The sequence below is a fragment of the Protopterus annectens genome, chromosome 11.part0 (genome assembly GCF_019279795.1).
Source record: "Protopterus annectens isolate FY-2018-M chromosome 11.part0, PAN1.0, whole genome shotgun sequence".
NCBI lineage: Eukaryota > Metazoa > Chordata > Ceratodontiformes > Protopteridae > Protopterus > Protopterus annectens.
Genome location: NC_056745.1, coordinates 1,323,403,746 through 1,323,428,060, shown reverse-complemented (window position 1 = coordinate 1,323,428,060; position 24,315 = coordinate 1,323,403,746). Strand labels below are relative to the sequence as shown.

General features: G+C 37.3%; 1 protein-coding gene across 1 annotated transcript in view; it reads right to left on the bottom strand.

Annotated features, from left to right (window-relative positions):
• Positions 1 to 1,301: 1,301 nt before the first annotated feature.
• LOC122815064 overlaps positions 1,302 to 24,315 on the bottom strand; it is a 95,526-nt gene continuing 72,512 nt past the window's right edge. The window contains exons 5-8 of the mRNA XM_044087308.1: positions 18,666 to 18,865; positions 17,566 to 17,775; positions 9,253 to 9,486; positions 1,302 to 1,628 (exon numbers count right to left, since the gene is read on the bottom strand). Coding sequence (XP_043943243.1) covers positions 1,302 to 1,628; positions 9,253 to 9,486; positions 17,566 to 17,775; positions 18,666 to 18,865 — 971 coding nt within the window. The remainder of the gene's footprint in view (positions 1,629 to 9,252; positions 9,487 to 17,565; positions 17,776 to 18,665; positions 18,866 to 24,315) is intronic.

Sequence of the window (24,315 nt, the reverse complement as noted above, 5' to 3'; positions counted from 1 at the left end):
TCTTGATTCTTCTGCAAATCATGTCTGTCTGCAACATTCATTTCCTTTGAGACAGCATCCTGCAAACCAAGATAATCCATTACAGGATTACATAAAAAATCATTGCCATTAACTGGAAAGCAGATGCCATTTCTTATGAGAGGAGAGCAGAGAAGATGAGAAATGAACCAGCAGTATAAATTATATATAATCTCATGCCACACCTATGTAACAGTAATCATAAATTAAAGTAATCCAAACTAGCCAGCTCATATACGTATCTATGTCTGTATATGGAAAGAACAAAATGTCACATTTACTTGGCCAAGATCACAAAGCCGGAAGCAGAAAGCACCAAAATCGTACAAACAACGTAACTCATAACATCGAAAAAAACAACTGCACAAATCAGTACACACATCTGATGCCATATACACTAGTCTAAATTCAAATACAAAAACTTCTCTACAACATTTTGAAAAATAATACACTAAACCGTTTCTAAACCATTCCCTATAATTAGTCATAAACCACAGTTTAAATAAAAGATTTAAGTATACGAGTTCTACAATGTACAACTTATAATATCTCCCCCTTTCTACTTACACACCCAATATTACTCACAGTAACAGATGATACAAAACTATTAGTTTAAAAAGTTCAAGGAAAACTGCAGTATACTTTGAGAACTGAACTACTGAATACAACATACCAAAACTATGAGAAATGTAACACGTTACTCAGTCTCCACTACTTCCTTGAACATACCAGAAAATTTTAAGGTGGTATCACTAGTTTACAGGTAGTACACAATACACTGACCTATAAATTTCATAACTTAGAAACTAAGTTTTAAAACATAACACAATTCTATTTAAAGTTTATGCTGGGAGGGCAAGCCACTCTGTGCCTCCTGCAGATTATATAAAACAGTGGAGGGGAAAACAAGATTGTTTCACATGCAGATGGTCTTATTGAAAGAAAAGTAGAACTTAAAAACAGTTAAGAGAACTTTCATGTAATTCCACATATAATGTTCTACAGATGACATGATGCAGTCAAAAATGTCCTAAATGGACTAGAACAGAGTTGATTTAGCATGCAATACAAAAGTATGTCAGTGTTTGTGAAAATGAATAGAAAATTCAAAAATGATTAGCTGTAATAAGGGGTGCATTCACACATTGACAGACAGTGTGTAAGAGCATCACAAATGACGTAGGAGTTGTTAGCCATTCCCTGCTCTTGACAACTTCTGTTTAAGGATGAATACAAAAGTATGCCAAATCACATAGTGGAGCCATGTGACTTCCATGATTAAGCTAAATATTTAACATTCCCCATACAATGTATTTAGAAATAGATGAAGCAGTCTGAAAGGGGTGGTGCTTGTGTTCACATTTAGTGTTGTTAAAGTAAACAAATGCATTGACTGCACTAGCACTTACAATTAGGCTGCCATTTTCTGTGTTGATTAAACTATCTTGACCTTTTTCTTCCAGGGACTGAAGATTTGCATTGTTGATGGCACTGTGTGCAGTCTGAGGGTCTGGTTCTCTTGTGTTGCAAGTGATCACATCATCTTGGATCTCTTGATTCCCCTGTAAATTATTTTTGTCTGTAGCATCCAGTTTCTCTGAAACAACATCCTGCAAACCAAGATAATTCATTAAAAGGCTTCATTAAAAAACATCTTAGGAAATGTTATTTAATCAGATGTCAGATGTTCTTCCTTACCAATGTAGATCAATGACGATAAATAAACCAGTGCTATAAAACTATTCCTTATTTTATGCTCATGCCTATGTAGTAGCAATCATAAATGAAAGCAATCAGTGCTAATCAATTCATTCCTATAAATATGGACCCAGATAATTTTTAACGAGGTCATTGAGATTCACAGACACAATCTGAAGACTGGAAACTCTTACATTCTACATGCTAGTCTACCTGTTTGAGAAAAAGAACAGGTGGTTTCAGGTAAGGTGCTCCCTCAAAAGAACATCCAAATTTGTAGAAAAATCAAAAGGAGCACTGACAACAACACAAATGATTTATTGATATAACTGGTTACTTCAGACCTCAAATAAACTATCTCCCATATTGCATTTATATACAAAATTGAATGCTCATCATCTTATTAGTATGGTAATTAAAATTTAAAGTGCAAGTGGCATTTAAAACATATATTATTTTTATTTTATTTACATATATTATTTGTCATATTTTTAAAAACATATATTATAGCTTCTAAAATATGAATAATATTTAAAACATATGTATTATATAAAGACAACAAACTATAAACAATAGTCTACCTGCTACAACATACTTCAAAAGTGTGACTCTTTCACAAAGTCCATCTACTACAAAAATCTTGAATTCACCTGCATTTGCCTAAGAAAATATTCTAACCTAGTCATATGACAGATAGGGCAGTGTGGGCTTATTGTGTTCTTGGACCATTCATTTGAAAATTACTGTATTTTTTCAATGAAAACCAAGCTGAAAGAACACTACAAGACATAAATCATAGTCTTGCTACTCAGTCTTTAAGTTATGCAATTTCACTTTTTTCTTAAAAATTGTCAGCTGCCGTACCTAATGTGTGTCAGTCTGTGCACGGCTGCTGACAATGCAAATAATGACATTCAGTAAATAACATTCCTCAGCAGGATCTCAAAGCAGAAAGCAACACCATGCCCTTTGTATCTGGCAAGGGAGCAATACTCCAACAACACAATTAAACCTTTTGATGTTATGAGCTGAGCAGATTGTATGGATTCATGCTTACAATCGTCTTTGGCATTTATAGTTATATATTGGGATTTCTACGTGCTGTGGTTTCATGAAATAAACTATGGTTTTTAAAGTGTTTGTTTCTTCCTTCCTTGGGCACCTTGAACTTTGGTTCCATACATGTGTGTGTGTGTGTGTGTGTGTATAGATATATATATATATATATATATATATATATATATTTATATATGTGCACACACACATACATGCCCACTAAGTCTTTAATTGCATCAGTTAAGTCATTATACATTTAAAATAAAATATACTAGTGTAAAACTCAGTTAAAAACAAAATGAAATGCAAACACCTGCTTTTATAAAACTATTTTTTTGTCTGCCAAGAAACATTTTATATTGACTATATCATTTAGGCCACGTGAACTGTCGGCAACTAACCTTAGCTGCCATAGAGTCTCTCTCCTTTCCACTCTATTTTTAATACTGCTACCTCTTAAATCCTTATCAATGTGTTCTAGAATGGAAAAACAACATTTCTTGCACAAGGAACAGAGAGCAGAATGTCTATATAAGGTATTATTTTCATCCTTACATTTGATAGCATAACAATGTTCTTTTATACGCTTGTTCAATTTTCTAGTGGTTATGCTTATATAAAAGGCTGAACATCCACAGCACAAAGCAATGTCTATCACGTTTGAAGTACTACAGTTAACTCTCCCAGGTACAGTAATAGTACGGCTGAGGTGTGGTAAACAAATGTAAGGTCCCTCATGAATAAATCTACAGGAATTACAACTAAAATACTTGTACATACCCTTAGATCTATCAGACAAAGAAAGAGACATTTTAGTGCCGTCCTTCTCCAATAAAGTCTTAATAGTGTTAGCTTTCTTGTGCACAAAGTTAGGAGCATTCCCCAAAACTACTTGTAAGTTACTGTTTCCAGCGATGATTTTCCAGTTGTTGTGAACCTCAGTTTTAGTCATACCACTATCCACAGACATATCTACAACACATCTAGGAACACTGAAAACCCCTGCAGTACACTGGGTAGCCTCTTTCTCTAAAAATCCGTTAACTAAAATAGGTGGAAAATCTATTATCCTTCTATTATGGATCACAGAGGCAATGTTATGTAACAGAGACATAGGATACCCTCCATGTAAAAACAACTCCACAATGAACTCTGTTTCTCGAAGGAAAGCAATAGCATCACTAGTCATTTGTGAGGCTCTAATATACTGCCCCTTGGGGATATTGTGTTTCATAAACCTCTGTGGTTGCTGTGGTTCATAGGTTCATAGGTTGGTACTAGGCTATCGGCCCTAGGGCCTATACAAGCCAAGCCATAATAATTCCCTGGCTATTTCATGCCACACTATTTACTTCCTGGAGCCCTGTCTAGCAGAGTGACTGACGTGATCCCCAGGGTGAATTTCCTTTCTCCCATCCAATCATCAAAGTTCCTTTTGAAGAGGGCCAAAGAGGCGCTCTGCTTGACATGTATGGGCAGTCTATTCCAGAGTCTGGGGAGTCTCTGGTCAGGAACCTATCCCTCCAGCATGTTTTGTTTATTGTGATGACAAGGTTTAGATCCCTGGAGCATGTGGCTCTAAGGGATTGGGATTTCTTTAAGTGTAGCATGTCCAACAGCTCTAGGTTTGACATGGCCTTGTATGTTAAGCAGAGATCGCCTCTGAGTAGACGATATGCAACAGAGTATAGCTGGAGTTTTTTAAGACGGTCAGCATAGGACATCTGCTTTAGGCCTGTGATTCTTTTAGTGAGGTATTTCCGCAGCCTTTCCAGTTGTTGCTGGTGTCTTGAGAGGTACATACCAAATGGGGCATTGTATTCTATAATTGGTCTAATGAGGGATGGGTACAGTGGGACAATGACCTATTTTTTTCTGGATGAAAAGCCCTTAGTGATGAGGTGTGCCACATAGGATTTCCTCACTGTTGTGGCAATGTGGTTATCGAAGGTGAGACCACTGTCCACCTGTGTCCCTAAGTCTCTTATCACACTTTTGGTGCTTGGTGTACTGTCATCTATGTGGTAATTCACGGGTACATGTTTTTTCCCAAAGGGGATAACTATACATTTTTTGGCATTGAGCTTGAGCCCATGTCTCTGGCACCAAGCATCTGTTTCTGTAAGGCCTTTTGTAGAGTATCAACATCATTTGGAGATTCAATAATGGCTCCCAGTTTGCAGTCATCTGCAAACTTTGTTAGCCAGAGTCCCATAGTATTTGCCTGTACTTCAGAGAAGTAGATGCCAAACAAGAGTGGTCCCAGGACTGAACCCTGAGGTACTCCACTTGTCACTTGTCTGGAGCTGGATTTGGAGTCAGCTACTTTTACAGTGTGGGTTCTGTCAGTAAGCCAGTTGGCAACCCATCGAGTGACGTAGGGATTAATGCCCAGCTTAGTAAGTTTATCAATGATTCCAGAGTGGGGGATGGTGTCAAAGGCCTTGGCAAGGTCCAGATTGGCTGTGTGGACCGCCTTACCCTTGTCCACAGTTGTGGAGACTGATTTGAAGAAGTTCAGGTTCAGGAGACAAGATCGGCCCTTCACGAACCCAAACTGGGTGAGGTCCAATGTCTTTGTTTATAAGTTCCATGATAATAAGTTCCATGGCCTTGCAGATCAGGCTCATCAGACTGATGGGGCAGTAGTTCCCGGAATCCAAGATGAATCCCCCTTTGTGGAGTGGGATAACTGTAGCTGTGCGCCACTCAGTGGGCACGAAGCCTGAGGTGAGGCTATGATTAAACATGACACTTAGGTGAGGTGCCATTTCATTTTGTAATTCATGTAGTACACAGCCCGGGATGTCATCTGGTCCCATGGATGCTGTATTCTTAGCTTTGGAGAGTGCATTTTTTACCTGTGTGATCATTATTACCAGAATTTGGCAATCTTCCGGTACTGAGATGGGCCATTTATGGGGTGCGAGGGGGGTGAAGTTGGCACTGAATCAATCTGCCAGGATACTGGCAATATCCTTGGGATCAGTATATTTAATGCCATTCTGTTGTAGCTCAGAGCAGATCTGAGCATTGCCATTTAGATTCTTGACATAGTTAATGAATGTCTTGTGGTTGTCTTTGGAATCTTTGGGCAATTTTGTTTTTGTAACTAGTTTTGGATGATTTTTAAGAGGGATCTCAGCTTCTTACTGAGGCTGGTAAGGGACTTTTTGCATCCTGAGATTTTCCTCTTTTCTGCAACAGTTTCTTCCTTTTGTTGTAAAGTTTGTTTATGGCAGGGGACCACCAGATTGGCTTCATTTTTTTGGAGGAGGGCATCTTGGCTCTATTTGGGATGGCACGATTTATGCATGAGTGGATGTGCTCATACAGTGCCTTAGTGTAGGACTCAGCAGTTGAACTTTCAGTTCCCGTCTGCATGGGTGTCATGAAGTTTGTCACTTCTGACTTGAGTAGCATGACGGTGGCTTTGGAGACGTTTTTTATGGAGGTTTCCTTACTGGGGGGTGGGGGTGGGGGAGGGATGTGGATGTTAAGGGTGATTAGCTTATGGTCTGACCTGACCAACGAGGGGGTGACCATAGGTGTGGAGCATCAAGTTCCCATGTTGGTAATGACCATGGCAGTGTAAATAGTTAAAGTATGTATTTTTCTATATATACTGATAGAAAACTTTTTGTCAGAGATGCTCCAACTCAGCCTAACATCCAAATAATTAACTCAGTGACCGTATTCACTCAAAATAAAATTCAGAAAATCACTACTTGCATTTAGCTGGTCTAGGAAAGCACTATGCAGTTCAACTGGTCCCTTACTAATAAAAAATAAATCATAAATAAATCTACAATAAAATAAAACTTCTGTAGAAAGATTAATAGTGGGTATTATCTCTCTCTACCACCAACACATCACTAGACCAGCAAAGGCTGGAGCTACAGTAGCACCCATTGCTACCCCTCGGAGCTGCTTATAATACTTCCTGTTAAACATAAAATAATTGTTCTCTAACAAAAGTTCTAGGAGAAAAATACATATGTCAATTCTAGAATCTAACCAAGTAGTATATTTACCTAAAAAAACTAGACACAAATTCCAATCCTTCCACCTGCTGTATGGAGGTATATAGAGATACTGCGTCCACTGTTAACATAAAAAAATTACTGTCTTCACCAATTTTACAACCATTATCACTTGAACTAAACAGCCTGACTTGATTTACAAAGGACCATGTGTCCTTAATATAAGAAGGTAACTTTTGAACCAAAGGGTTCAACAACTTGTCTAAATACAAGGACATGCTTTCGGTGACACTACCAGACAAGGAAATAATGGGGAGAAAAGGGGGGTAAGTGGGGTTAGGTATACCAAAGTTTATACCTACTCTGTGGTTGTCAACCATAAGAAACTCATAATCTTCAGCTGTTAAATCACCTTAATGAAGTGGTCATATAAAGCATACTTTATAAACCTATAACACCTTTCAGTGGTATCATAGTTAACTTCACAATATTCATTACCATTATTTAAAATGTCTTCCATTGCTTTGTTATAATCCACTGATCGCATTACTAACAACCTGCCCCCCCCCCCCTTGTTGGCCCTCATGAACCTCAAATCATGCCTATTCATGAGCTCTAATAACACTTTCCTATTCTCACTGTTCAAATTATAATAAGGATAAACAGGTTTGCTGTTCAACAACAATCATATATCTTTGGCACAAAAAGCTTCAAAAACTTTCAAGTGTACTGTGTAATGCAGGGTTAAATACAGAGGGCTTTTTAACAACTGAAACAGGCCCTAAATCAACATCTGTCATTTGCATGACAAATTCAATTTTCTAATATACAATTTCTGTTCTAGCAAAGTGTTAGCTAAATTAGCGCATTTGCTGGGTATAAAGTTCAAACCCAACTCAAGCAAACGAGTTTGAGAATTGGAAAGCTCGAAGTCAGTTAAATTGTAAATTTTAGTATCTAAACTTACATCACAGTCCAGAACACTCACTCTCTCTGAAAATGACTCCTGCCTCGACCCTGCTTGGATCTTGAAACATTGGTCGAACCTTTTCCCGTTTTTTTGAACTAGTTCTTTCGTTATTACCAGAACTAGTGTTAGAACAGTTTGTAGTTGATATTGCAGGCATCAGAGATGCAACAGCCACAAGACAACCTCCTCCATGATGACACATAGCCTCTGACGCTTTAGCTATGCTAATGGTTCTTTTGTGGCCAAAATTTAAAGGTGTACTGTTGCTTTTGGAGCTATAAGTGTTCTTAAAGCACCCGTTGCTATACCTTATTCCAGTCAATCTTTCTAAGCTTTCTTTGTGTGATTAGATGTTCATATTTGTCAACAGCTTCTAAAACAAGATCATAGTCTTTAAAGTCGTTACTCTGACCCTTTAACTTCTCCTTGATATTATTGTTCAAAGCCTCTAAATCCATTTTGAGTTGTTTAATTAATTTGTTTTTACACTGGATCAACAACTTTAAAAAGTCCAAATCAGCATTATTGAAAAAAGTGGTTCATTCTTCAAAAAAAAATGGATCATCTTGGTTGATTCCATTTGGAGCTTTAAAAAAGCCTAAGCCCCTTAGGAACTATCTCTGACAAAATACAATGATCAAAATATTTGTTTTCCACTCTAAGCGCTCTGTATTTCTTGAGACTCATTTACAGATCAAACAACTGGTCAGTCACAATATAATTTTCAACAGTGCAATTCTCAATAGAACTACCAGAACTTACTAGTAAAGCAAAAAGGTCAGGTATAAAATTCAAAGCTGCTGAAAGTTAAACTTACTGAACATTTTATGAGAAATAGAAAAAAGATAATAAACAGCATGATGCTTAAAGTATACATTGTGTTAGGGGAAATGAGGAAAACTAGGATAATGTAAACTATGCATTACACTCAAACACATGAACACCAGAACAAACACAGACACACACACAAACACACAGATGCACAAAGATACAGACACATGCATGCATGCGCACGCACATACACACATGCATGCCCACATGCACACACACATACGCACACACACAAATACACAAACACACACACATACATATGTGTTTTGTTTGCTGACTGTATTGGCTGACTCACATTTTATTACTTTTTACACGTTTTTGTTGTGAGCATCCTTTAGCAGATCGTTATCGCTTTTTTTTTTTTTGCTCAAGATAAACATAAAAGCACGTACAAGCCACATAACAAAACTTGATGTCTTCCTTAAAGGAGCTAAATATTTTATTTCCAGTACAACACAGGTAAATACAAATGAAATAATCTGAATGGGTTTGGAATGTGGCATTATGCTTCAGCTGATTACCACACAGACTCAAGGTACAGGGTTTAGGTCAGCATTGAGGGAAATTAGTTAGGCTTAAAATGATCCAGAAGGACAGCTAGCCTAGTACAAGCCTATGAACCCATGAATGGGAAGAGGGTGTTGTTACATTCAGTGCTAATAAAGTAACTGATACAGTGACTACAAAAGCACTTACATTTTGGTTGCCATCTTCTCCGTTGCTTGCATTATCTCGACCCTTTTCTTCCAATGGCTGGAGTTTATTATTGTTGATTGCACTGTGTACAGTTTGAGACTCTGGTTCCTTTTGGCTGGAAGTAGTTCTAGCTTCTGGTAGCCTTCTACTAGAAATGTTTCCAGCATCCTGGCTCTCTTGATTCTTATGCAAATCATGTTTGTCTGCAATATTCATTTCCTTTGAGACAGCATCCTGCAAACCAAGTTAATCCAATACAGGATTACATAAAAAATCATTGCCATTAACCAGAAAGCAGATGCCCTTTCTTACGAGAGGAGAGAAGAGAAGACGAGAAATGAACCAGCAGTATAAATTATATATAATCTCAGGCCACACCTATGTAACAGCAATCATAAATTAAAGTAATCCATGTTAGCCAGCTCATTGCATTAAACAGACTTTGATGAATTTCTGTAATGAAATTACTAGATTTAAAAAGACACAACATAAAGATAGATAACTCTTATCTTCTTCTTGAGGATATGCTCTGTTACTCTATACTTCAAAAGTCTGACTGTTTCAAAGTTCCTGTACTATATCTTCTATTCCTCTGATGTGATTTCTCAGAATAATATCCTAACAAAGGAATGAAAGTTCAGTATGTGTTTATTGTGTTCATTTGCCCTTATCTTCAGACTTATTGCAGCCTTTCATTCTAAAGCAAGCTGATAGAATACAACAGATACATCATAGACTTTTTTTACAAGATTTAAGTGATGTAATCTCACTTTTTTCTGATATTAATTGGGTGTTATGCACACTATGTGCCTCACCTATGCATACCTGCTGCTAGAGCAGCTAATGCCATTCAGTAAATATTGCTCATTATAAGGACATTGAGATAGGAAGTGGCAAAGAGTCAGTTAGAGAGCTTTACATATTGCTTGCATTATGCCAAACAGTAGAATTAACCCTTTATGTGCAATGGACTGAGTGGATTTTAAGTGTTTGTTCTTATAATCATCTTAATAGTTCAGAGTATGGTATTACACAATAACGGTTCATTACTACTCATAAATGAGCATGCTGATTGGACAGCCCAACCAGTGTACCTATTGGAAATCAAGCATATATCAGTAGAAAGAAAGCCCAGCTGCTGACATACCACTGAGAGGCCAGACTTTCTATTGGCTTATGCTGGAGGACAGATCAAAATATGAGAAAAATCAGGCACATTCTGCAAAACTAAAGAAACAAAATACACCTTATTTTCCTTGTATCTTTGCGCTGTCCCTCATAAAATGTCTGATTTTTTTAAGCAATTAAAAAAACAACAAACAGCAATAATGATACTCTTTCTCTGCCGCTTCTCCTGCATTGCACTAATGTACTGTGCAAGCATGGGAAAGGAAGTTCCATATGCACGTGTAGTATATCAACATACAGAAGACAAACATGGAAGAAGACTAAAGTGAAGTGCCTTTCTACAAAGACATTATATAAGAAAGGTAAACAATTTCTTTCTTAAATAATGTAATTGCATAATATAAACAATCCACTCCTCTGTGTGTGTATATCAGGATTTGCCCATGATTGCCTTTGTTTAATAATTCGGTTTTCACCCTCGTGAACAAATTACACCGACCATGGGTAAATCCTGATATACCCACATGCAGTCATGAATTACTATAATTATACAATAATTGGCCATTAGTATCCAAAAACTAGTATGCTGATTGGACAACCCAATAAGTGTGCTCGTAGATCAAGCAGATTCCAACAGAAAGAAGTCCAGCCTCTGAAGTCTTCTTGAGTGGCCAGACTTTCAACTGAGAAATTCAGCAATAAACCTGCACTTTAAAAGGGAATACAAGTAATATCAGAGAAGTTTTACAGAAGTCTGAAGATTTGACACTTAGGCATACCAGCTGTATGATCAATTGCACTTCCAGTAAGCATCTATAAATGCCAAAGGCTTTCGCAAAATATCCCACAAGTTTACATAACATAATTCCAAATGCAAAAAAAAAGAAAATATCACTGATCCAAAGTACTTTTTTTACAAAATTTTAAATAAAACAGCATAGGAATAGAACAACATCCACTTTGTCTGACTACGATAATTTCTCTTAGTGGTGAATTGCACAAGTAACTGACAAAAAAGGAAAAAAAAAACAGATACACACAAAAAATATACATCCTACATCTGCCAATAATACTTAACTCCAATCTTTGGTTATTTAAAAAAAATCAAATGTTTTAAGGAGCACAAGGGAAATATGAGGACCAGCAGGGACAGTCTGTACAAGTCTGAACAGTTGGCAATAAGCATAATTTCCATCTCTCAGTGTTTTTTTTTTTCAGAATGTATCCTATTTAGCATATTTTTGCCTGTACTTCCTAACATTTGCAACTTTCACACAAAAAAATGAAAATTGCAGTTAACCAATAATGCCAGTTACCTCATTCTTTTCCAGTGCAATCACCAGACGTTATACTAATTGACCAAATCATTCAAGGGCTTCACCCTTTGTGATCAAACCACACAGACTGTAAATCCAGTAATACCCACATCCAGTCATAGGATATTGCTAAAATATATCACATTAAAATCACTTAAACCGCCTAAGGTCACTTATGAGTTAAGGCACATACCAATTTTACCACACAGTAAGTGGCTGGAGAAAATGCAAAAAAAATTAATAATTTGGTATAATTGGTAGGGTCAGTCATCTACAATTGCACAGCTCAACCTCCTTGGAAACATTGAAAGAGAAAGTCTTGGCTCAGCAAACTTTCATCTTTATGCATTTGCTTCTAATATCAATAATACCCTGAAAATTTTACTTCAAATCCAACAGAAGGCATACTATGATAATTTATGAAAGACAATATCAACAACACAAATATTTCCCAGTAATGGGTAGGGGGAGGGCATTTTTTGGATTGCAATTAAAAAAATACTTTTAAAATCTAAATGCATGGGGCAGCAAGGAATGTGTGGAGTATGGCCCCTTTGATGAGCTGAACTGTATGCTTAAGAAATGTGGGAGGGGTGTAATAGTTGAAAGTCAGGTTGATCTCTACTTTCTTAAAGATTATTCTGTTAGAAATCACTTTATCAGTTTTGTTGGCTTGAACACAGTGTTTGTACAAGACCACTTTGCACATTTAGGGAGTAACTCCTTTACCTAATGTTTTCTGATGATGCTGTTGAAGTCTTTCTTTCATTCTGTATACATATTATATCTATCTATATATATATATATATATATATATATATATATATATATATATATATATATATATATATGCATATATATATATATATATATATATATATATATATATAAAATATATATATATATATATATATATATCTAATATCTATATCTATCTATTTTCATATATATATATATATTTTGAGCTCTTTCTCTCTCTCTCTATATATCGTGGCCACGGTGGTGCAGCGGTTAGCGTTGCCACCTGACAGCAAGAGATGTTTGGTTCGAGTCTCGGCTGGGATGCCTTCTGTGTGGAGTCTGCATGTCCTCCCTGTAGTTGTGTGGGTTTCCTCTGGGTGCTCTGGTTTCCTCCCACATCCCAAAGACATGCTGTAGGTGGATTGGACACTCTAAATTGGTCTTAGGAGTGAGTGTGTGCTTTCTGTGGAAGGTTGGGTGCTGGGCTGGCAACTTGACACCATAAAACTACACTGCTAATTGTTCTGCGGACCATTGTTCTGCTGTAGTGACCCCTAACTGGGACAAGCCAAAAGGAGATGATGATGATTTTATATATATCTATATATATATATATATATATATATATATATATATATATATATATATATATATATGGGTCTACTTTGAGTCACTGAAAACTCATTTCACTGAATCACATTTCATTGAATGTAAGTACTTTTGGGCAAATAAAGCATATATGCTCTTTTCCCCACTGTAGTGCGATCCTGGAGTTAGTATATATAGTTGGGGCACCCCACATCGGATGGTGTGGGTGGCATAGCCCCCCATCTACTTTTGGTTTTATATTGTTAGCTTTCTGTGAAATGAGATTCATAAATATAAAAGCTTGCACTACAGTGGGGAAAAGGGCATATATGTTTTATTTGTCCAACAGTACTTAACATTCAATGAAATGTGATTCAGTGAAATGATTTTTCAGTGATTTGAGCTTTCAGTGATTTTTTGCGGGTGAATTGAAATTCAGTGAAATGAGTTTTCAGTGAATGAAAGTAAACCCATGTTTACTCATGTGTGTGTGTGTGTGTGTGTGTGTGTGTGTGTGTGTGTGTGTGTGTGTGTGTGTGTGTGTGTGTGTGTGTGTATGCATAATAAGCATTACTTATATGCCTGTATGTATGCATGTATATAAACATACATATTCATAGGTAGACCAAGATAATTTCTACATACAGTTATATATATGCATATACTCACAGAATGTGAAACTCATAAGGATTTTAAATATCACAGTGTTCAGTGTAGACCAAAAATAATGTTCTACTTTGCTAACTTTGTAAGAAATGCATACCATGCCAGAATATTTGATGCATGTACAAGATGCCTGACCAGAGCCAACCACTGCACCTTAAGCAGATTGGGGGTGGGGGAACAACCCACCAAGTGAGTGACTTGTATGCAAGTTCTTGCTGGCTGAACTGCTAAATCAGTCAAATTTCTCTGCCTTTCAGGTACTTTTGGTGATATTAAGTCAGGAGAACACAGTTAATCTCTGCATGATTCTTGCTAAACTTGGAAGCATGTAGCAAAATGTGCATTTGTCGTTAATAACAATGCAGCACTAGTTAACCTTTACCCACCCCCCCAGACATTTTGGCACCTTTCAATGCTTTAAATCACAGGAACTCATTACTTCCTGACACAACTGGTTGTAGAAATCAAAACGAAAAAGTAATAGGAAATGAACAACTGTCAGTGAATACACAAAAATCAGTCATTACTGGTAGTATATGGTGTATCGAGGCTTACTGTACTGTTTGCTTAATGATTGCATCCATTGCATCATGTCTGTTTAAAAAAATAAAATTATTGTATTCCACTGTTATGCACACAGACGTACAACTATGCATCCCTTTTCTTCTTCTTCTCTCTCTTCTTCCCATAAACGAGGAGGAGCTTGCTTGTAATCATGATCAGTCTCAAAGGAAAAACATTTGAATTACTGAAGGTTCCCATAAGTTTGAAAAAATATTACTTTTTATGATATCCACCATCCCACAGATACACCCATACTCTCTATCCTCATCTGCCCATATAAAAATCTAACAACCCTTCGATCAGCTAATAAGGTACTAGTAGCCAACCTAAAGTCCAACAACAAATCTGGAGATAACTTGTTCTCAAACTCTATTGGTAACTCTTGGAACACTCTTCCAACTGAACTAACAGCCCTTTCTTCTACCCCACTTTTCAAGAAGCAATTAAGAATCTTCCTTAAAGCCCAATGGCTTTGCCCATGCACAAATCCTGACTCACACTTTCTCCCCTAGCAGGACCATTCTTTACTATCTATCTTTAACATGCTATTTCAGGTGCTCTGATATTCTCTGTTAATTCCTACTGTAGTAGCTCACCTCCTAAGGTTTGGTAAACTTTATAAACAATGCTACCCTAAAAAAAAAAAGATGTTTTATTAATCCTTTTACTCAAGATTTTTAACTTATTTAGTTGGGTATGTTACTGAAACAGTGCTATATAAATGTTCCTGTATTTGAAATGTTTTACCTGTCTGACATTATCTGTATTGTATATGGTCAAGATTTCTGTCTTGTAAATTGTCTTAATGTAGAGCTTTTCTCCCCGTGCCTCCGCTGAAAATGGACATGCATCCAGTCGGACTATCCCAGTCTACAAATGTAAAATAAATAAAAAATAAATAAATAAAAATATCATTATATAAGAGGTAGCCATACATTCTGTGTTCCTTTCTGTAGCAAACAAAAAGGAAGGTAGACTTTTTTTTTTGTTTTGGTTTTTAAAGTCATTCTCATATAAAAAGTAATCAGAGAAGTGCAGAATAAGCAGCATTTTAGCACTGTCAGTAGGCATCTCATTTGGCAGAATTATCAGTCAGCGTAAGATGTAGTTACACTTCCTGTTCAGTACCTGTTTACTAGATGTTTGATAAGTACTCACAATAAAATATAAATTGCTGTAGCACCAAATTCTAAGTAGATTTATTGTCTTCGTTTGTTTATGCTTCTCTTTCCCTCTCCCTCTGTCTTTCTCTATTCCAGTATATTATTGTTCTTCATTACTGTTTTCTTAATTTCCATTTAATATTTCATTTCCCAAAGGTACAGAGATGTCTTGACAGGATCAGAGTGGTGGCTCCAGTACTGTAGGCACCTTGCTACATTCCAGCCTGCAAGCCTTGAAAGGCATGAGCTTTGGGATTTAGTGGAATTTGTGGTTTGGTGGGCAGTGCAGAGGCACTTTCGGCCCATGTAGGACCTCCTTCAGTGGGTGCAAGGCTTGCTGCCTGGGTTAGATATATCCAGTGAGTCACCAAAGGCCTCCACCCCCACACCACTGGTGTCATCCACTGCAGATCCAAAATGCAGTGGAAATATTTTTAGGTCCTCTGGACCTGGATGAGAACTGCTGTGACACCACCTCACCCTCCCTCCTTCCTTGATCCTCTATCCTACACCCTCTTCCTTACTACCTTAGCTCTCACAGATAAAAACATTAGAAAAACATGGTGGGTCTATTTCTGACATTAAACATAGTACCACCCTCTACTCCCACGTCCTCCAACACAACCCTCTTGATGCCTTCTTTCTGTGTTCTCCTTATGCCCATCTCACCATTTTCCAGATGTCCTATCTTCCTCTTTCACACCTTACAAAGAACCAGTCAGGGTGTCCACATAAGGGTACCTCTATAGTCACTACATAACCTCCTTGATCTTTTTATAAAATTCATTCTACATGGCTATGCTGAGAGCCTTAACTACCTGCCATGATTTTATAATGACTGATCTCTTTGTATTCACTGCCAGTTTTTCATCACCTAGTATTACTTCTTGCACAGTCCCATGCTCATTCCCACCTTCTGGTGTTTCAAGAAGTAGCTGTGGATAAGTGAGGAGGTATTCATCAGATTCCAGAACATCCTGATAGACAGGCTGAGAATATTAGCATCTGAAGTGAAGAATATGGGCACTCCCAGATGTTTAAAATATAAATGATTGTTAAGAAAGACTGCAAGAGACTTTAACAGTAAAAGGACTAAATAGTTAATCAACTGCATTTGAAATGCTAATTGTTGAATCAATGACGTGTTTGCTTTTGTGCTGTGTGGAACATTGAAATTCAAAGTACAAAAATAAATAGTAACATGTCCCTTCACTTAAAAAATGCATAATGTATTCTATACCCTTCTTCTTTCAGCTTTTCCTGGTTAGGGGTCACCACAGCGGATCACCTGTCCACTCATGATTGGCATAGAGTTTTTACAGTGTCAAGTTGCCAGCCTGGCGCCCAACCTTCCACGGAAGGCACACACACAATCATGCCTAGGCTCAATTTAGAGTGTCCAATCCACCTACAGCATGTCTTTGGGATGTGGGAGGAAACTGGACCACCCAGAGAAAACCCACACGACCACAGGGAGGACATGCAGATTCCACACAGAAGGCACCTCAGTCAAGGATCGAACCGGAGAACCTCTTGCTGTGAGGCGACAACACTAACCGCTACACCACCGTGGCCGCCCAATGTATTCTATACCCTCATTATCCTAAAATACAGTGGTACCAGTACTGTAAGATGCAGACAGGTTTAACAAAATAATGGTGGTAGCCCATGTCACTGTTTTGAATGTATATTATGTAGTCTGTTATCCTGTGTAACTCTGCAATCTGAAACACATGCTGATGAAGCTGTCCACATATAGGTGTTGCCTGTCTCATCATTTGGACTTTCCTGAACACCCAAATGTTATGCTCAGCACATTAAGTTTTGGAATAGCGCTGGCATTCATTCGCTTGGTCATGCAACAGTAATAAATAAAAATGATGAGTAAGACACAGGTGCACAGGAGGAACATCCCAGCATATTTCAGTAGAGACCTTGTTTGGGTCATCAGATGCTATCTGTTTGAAAGTAATCTTCACACTACTCATTACTCATACAACATTTTTCAATTACAGCGAACTGGCTGACCCACGGGAGACAAAAGAATATCATGGTTATTAATTTTAAGATGCAGAAAATGGATGGCTTCCATAAGGCTAGACAATGATTTAAATGTTAAAATTTTATGAAAAAATAGTTGAACTTACATTTTCAGCATCATCTGAATTGATGATTCCTGGCTTTTGTTCCTTATCTTCAAGTTTCAGACATAATGGATCACTATTTAGACTAAATGCATCCTTTTTCACTTTAGTTTCTGGGATCTTTGGAACAGTTATGACCTCTACTAGCTGGATGTCTTCATCCTTTTCCAAGTCATCTGAATATACAGCATGCTCCTTTGTCTTGATGTTTTCCTATATACCAAAACCGACACGTACAAAGAAAAGAAGTTACAGAGTAGCACTCCTAATGAGCTGTTATATATGACTATTGTACAAATGAGTGAATCATAGGACAATGGCGTTGAGTAACTCAACTCAGTGTTGGCAACTATTTTTCTTCAAGCTGCAGTCTAGCAATACTAAGTTTGGTCATCCTGTGGTACACTATTAAGGAAATTCCATTTTGCAAATCATGTTTATTATTTAAGCAAAGGCTCTTAGAGATGTTATTAATTATTGCTACTACAATGGCTAGGAAACTAGGGCATTTCAGGCTCAAGATCCTGCAAAAGAGACTAATTTACTATGATTAGCAAAAGTACTTGATACCTATTTAGTCTCTACAGTACCTAAAGAAAGAGATAAGAGAGTGACCGCGTCAAATACAAATATGTATTTGTTCTCATCCAGACTATCCATCATTGTAGCTTAAGTATGGGCATTCTTAAAGTAAGGGATTGGCTTGGTGTTTCAACCAAACTTGTTCTCATTTTATGGCAGGTTGCCACATATCTGGCCCACCTTACCATTTCTGAATATCATGGCAATTCTCTGCTGACTTATAAGTTAGGTATACCTAAACTCAGCCCAAGCTTCTGGATTTCGAAAAGAAGGGAAAAAATAAAAACTTTGTTCTAGAAAATAAATCACCAGAAATAGTAAGTACAATACTTAATTGAGATAATGTGCTTTAGGCGACCTCCATGATTTATTATGGAGTTGCAGCTTGTTTGTAGCTGTTTTTTTGATTTTGTAGGATGCACTTTTCTTTTTTTATGTGTACAAGCATGGCGGTTTTAGTATCTTCCAGAAATCACACAGCATTAATTTCAGGTTAATATTATATGTATATTGAGGCTTACCTCTCCATCTCCTGTGGCTCCTTCCTGAAGTACTTGGGGTATCCATGTCACGGTAACAAGGGATTGCTCGTGTTCATGTGATTCTAACACTTCTTCATCTGCACCAGGATTATCAGACATTTTCCAATTTGCTTGGTATGTTGCTTCCTCCAGTATCTGCTCATTAGCCACATGCCAAAGGGGGATCTCATTCTTAGCATCTAATTGAAGAAAAAATGTGAATATTTGTAGGCAGTATAATTATTCTCAAAAGGTAGTTGTTTAAAGACAACAGTTTGCTAAAGAAAACAAATTCAAATGCTTTAAGTAATGAAGCCCTCTCTACTCATCTGAAGGAAAGGATATTTATTTATTTATTTAACATTTGTTTATCAGGAAAGTCCAACTTGGAATAAAGTCAATTTTCAGTGGAGGCTTGGGGAGAAACACTCCAGACGCATGTGTTTATAATATAGTATGATATCCACATATGTAATGGAAAAATTTGACTCAGAGTAAAACATTATAACAGCAGTTAGCATTGTTCATAGAAATGTTATTTACTTTGACTCAAAAGCTACTTGTCCCTACTAGTCTGTCCACATTTATATATATATATATATATATACTTTTGTTGAACAAGTTAGTCCCATAGTATTCAAACGGACTAGGAGAAATATAGTGAGGGCACCAACAGCCTTCCCTTACTCTTTTTGATAAATGCCGTGTAATCATTCACTTGAGCTACCACCATCTCAGGCAGACGAGGCCTGGTTTTAACATCTTATGCAAAGGATGGCACACTCAGGAAAGCAGTCCCCCCTTATGCTCTATTGCACTGTCAGTACTGGAAAAATCGATCCAACTATCTGGTATGGGAATAGAAACTGCATTTTCTGATCTTCCAGGAAGCATTTTACTCATTGAGCTACTGAGACTATATACCTAATAAATAAACAGCAGTTATAGCCATTGTGAAAAGTAATAAGGCACTGTTTAAATTTTAATTTACAAAGGTTCTGCATTGTAATATGTTGGGGCAGAACCTCAAAATATTCTCATAGAACCTCAAAATATTCTCATAAGCTCCTTTCCACAGACATACCAGGTATCCAAGGTGTTATAGGGTTAAGTTTCAGGAAAATGAAAATAGTATCAAGTATTGTTTTAACCCTCTTTAATGAGGACCCCTGGATTTTTATTATGTTAAACATAAAATTTAAATCTAATTAGTGTGTGCTCCATAGAATGATCCAGTATGGGTTTATGCTAAAAAATGCACTTGAAATCCTTAACCTGTGCAAACAGAAATGATAGTATGTACCCTCATCTTAGAGTACATTGTGAGATGTCATCTGGCTTTTATATAATATTTCATGCCATTCATAAGACTAACGTCTTGTTTATATTTTATTTTAACTATTATTAAGTGGACAGATTTATAAATTGTTCTGGTCTTTTTCTATGGTTCAAACTATAGCCAGTACAGAGGCTATCTGCACAGGCTTTTTGACAAAGCCAGTAAATGTAAGAAAGAGGGCATTAGAAGAAAACTAGAGTATCAGTACCAAAGCTGAAATGTAGTATCCTAGAAAAAATAGCAATAGTTCACACCTAGACCCTGCAGTTCTCAGGCAGAAGTAAATTAGTATGGCATCATACTATCCTTTAAGTAGGTTTAAAATATTAAATTTACATCTTTACCTTTTTCTTCAACTTTCAGTTCCATTTGGTCTTTAGACCAGACAGTTCATTCTAGCTAAATATAGTGATACTAGTCCATTGCCAGGTCTAGCTACTCCTCTTTATGACCATAGATTTTCAGTGTTTCAGAACGAGGCCAACTTGAAACCTAGTTGTATCCTGGGGGGGGGAGGGGTCTTGCCATTCACCTTCAGCCAGGGGGTATTATCTTTAATGGCCTACTCTGCTGCTCCCCCAACCCTTGCAGTTTGCTTGGTTACATTTGAGGGGAAGGTGTACAGTGGGGATATGCAGAGTATTGCCCTGCAGCAGCTAAGCTAGGCTCACCACCCTTTCCCATCTTTTGACCTCTTCCTTACAGTAATGTCTCCACCCTTCACCAGAGATCATTGCAAGGAACACCCATACAACTGTTTCTATTCACAGGATGGACTCCCCCATCCATCCCCTCCAGCACCTTACACAACCAAACCACTAATCAAATCAGGGTCACCTGGGCCATAATCAGGGCTTTATCCCTCTTTACCACCACACTGTCTCCAAATCAAAAGAATAACGTAATGTGATCTGAATCTTAAAACATATCCAGTGACAATGTCAGATCATGCAGCTATACAAACTAAGTTTTTTTTTCTGAAAAAGCAGCCATTTTATGACTGGGAAACTCAAATTTAGACAATTTTTTTAGAGTTAAACCTAAGCTGTGAAGAGCTTGCAAAGATTTGAAATAATTGTAAATTGAAGATTAAAAATGTGGTCATAATGATAGAAAATAAGATATGGAATTATAGCCACAATAGGCATCTAGAGGTCTTAAAAATTAATAGATTTACAGAAGAGAGAAAGAGAAACTGGAACACAACAGGTTTAAGAGCAATTGAATGAAGCTAGAATGCCTGTTCATGAATACTTAGAAAGTATGAATGAATGGGTTCCATTCAAGTGCTCAAATTATCATGTGGTTGAATGCCACAAGGACTGTTAAAGGAGTTTGAATATGCTTTTATAACATATTGCCAGCCTTTGCATGTGCAAGACCCCAGTACAATGGGGACTGGGAGGTTGCCCTTTTTCTTCTGCACTGTGGTCTCCAAGTTGGTACATATAAGTTGCATTGGTCCATGGGTGGCAGAATGGTTTGCCTCTCTTCAAAAAATTGTTTTATTTTTTCATTTTTTTTGTGTTTATTTGTTTGTTTTCAGTTTTGTGCAAGTCAGTTTTTTGACAGTTTGACCCCTTGACATATACTCAAAGTAACATAGTGTAATAGTTTTAAAACAAGCATTTTGACATAACTCTAGGGCATCCAATTTGTTGGCTTAACATGTAAGGCAACAAAAGGTTGAAAGGATGATAACTAAAATCATAAATTATGAGCATGGTAGGGTAGAAGTGGACCCTGGAAAATTATGGAAACTATCGCCCCATAAGCCTGACAAGCTTAGTCTGCAAGGCTATGGAGAGGATCATCATGGAGCTCATAAAAAAGACATTGGGGACCTACAGACACTAGATCCTAGGCAGATCCTGCCTTTTGAACCTGGTTGACTTCTTAAACAGTCACCAAAGCCATAGATGAAGGGAAGGTAGTCCACACAGCCTATCTCATCATAGATAAGCTATCCAGCTTAAATATAAACCCCTATGTCACAAGATGGGTCACAAACTCGCTCAAAGACAGAACCTACACAGTGAGAGTTGCTGGAGCCATGTCAGACTGTCACAAGTGGCGTCCCACAGGGTTCTGTCCTGGGACCACTCTTGTTCGGTATATACTTTTCCGAGGTACAGGCAACGTGGAGGACTATGGCTCACCAAGTTCTGCAAACTGGGTGCCATAATCGACTCTCCAGCTGACACAAACATCCTTCAAAAGGTCTCACAGAGACAGATAACTGGTGCCAGCACCATGGTTTAAAGCTAAATTCCAAAAATGTATAGTCATACCCTTTGGCAAAAACAATGTGCCCACAAATTACCACACAGGCGGAAACCCATTAAGTACAGAGAAAGTTATTAGGGACCTGGGGACCCAAGTTGATAGCAATCTCTCCTTTGAAAACCACATTGCCAAAGTGGTTAGAAAGACCTTCTACATAGCCCACCTCATCACGAAGGATTTCACATCTAGATCAAGAGAGGTAATTTATTCATCCCTCATCAGGCCCATCATAGAATACAATGTTTGGGATGTACCACACCTGCAGCAATTAGAAAGACCCCAAAAGTATCTCACCAAGAGGATCAAGGGTCTCAAACAGATGCCATATGCTGCTCGGTTAAAAACTCCAGCTCTACTCAGTTGCATATATCTATGCCTGACATACAAAGCTATGTCAAATCCAGAATTGATGGACATGCTCCACCTCAGTAAATCTAAATCCCTTAGAGCCACACGCCGAGGGACTTGAACCTCAGCACAGAAATAAATAGAACTTGCTGGAGGGACAGGTTCATAACCCAGAGGGAATAGAATTCCAGTTCATGTGAGGCAGAGCACCTCACTAAAGCTCTTCAAGAAGAATCTCGATAGGTGGATGGGGATCATAGGTTTGTCCCAGGGATTACGTCACTATTAGACAGAGGCACAGTAAACTAAACCAAAAGGGCACAGTATACTCAAATCAAATACAGAATCAGGCTAGGCTTATAATTGCCCCAGGGCAGATAGCCTAGTATGAACCTATGAACCTATGAACCTATAATAGAAAGCTATTAGAGTACACTGTATAGAGGATGATTGCACCACAAAGGAAATGACAACACATCTAGAATCCTCTCTTCTAGAACAATCACAACTTCTATATATCATTCTAAAATCATTGTGCACTTCAAGACAAAGAAAATACTTGCTGTACTTTGTGGTGTTTAGTGCTGCTTATAAATTGCTGCTCTACTAACTGAGAGCACCAATGAAAATGATTGTAGCAGAAATATGTTGCACTTACAAATGTGAACACTATTTTACCCCCAATTTATTATTCTACTACATTATCAAAACTGGGAGCTATCTCACATATATAAATGTTGAGATATTTTACTTTACAGGTTAACTAGCAGTAGGATTACAATTTTTTTCTCCATTAAAAATATCACAGAAGCTTGACCTGGAGACATAGTTTGCAAGCTCATATTGTTTAGAATTCTTGATTTGTGCTTGGGAAAAGAGTTCATATTTTCTCATTCACAGCCACTCCTCTTTCTCTGTCATAATTTAGATCAAAAATGCATTTAAAAATCAGTTTTCACATCTTTATACAATTTCAGGATAACTTAAGGGTTGCCACTGCCCTTTTTTTGTAGTAATGTCAGTGATGTGACAGGTAGTATACTCACCTTGCCTTCAGAAGATTGTGAGATCTTTTCCCACACCAGGCAGATAGATTGATGAAACTGCAGCACAGCTTAAAAGTGGTGCTGCCCTCCAGAGTTTATTATCATTCAGATGAGATATTAAACTGAAGCCCCCATCTGGCCAAGTTGGTGGTAACTGAGGTAAATGTTAAAGATCCTATCATACATATTGAAAAGAGTAGGGTAAATTCCTTGATGCCCTTGCCAAATTCCCCCTAATAGTATAAATATCACCTCAGGTCATCATTTAGGCTGCTTGCCTAGTCAGACTAACTCAGTTAATAAGAGATAAATAAAATAAAACATTTTGACATATGAGAGTAATTTTTCTTTTGGAAATCATTCATAATAGGCTTTTATATTTTTGCAAGTATAATTTCCATTTGAGTCACTTAGGAAACAATGTTGAAAATCCACCTAACAAAATTGATTAAAGATTTTTAGAGTAAATCCAGCAACCTCCCTAAGCTTAAGTACTATCAAATTAAGATGTTTGTGAAAAGTGCCCATAGTCTAAACAATAAATATTTGAAATTAGAGACTAGTACAGCAGATTATCTAACTAATGTTTTATTTACTAATGAAACTTGGTGTGAAAGGAATTTGAGCACAT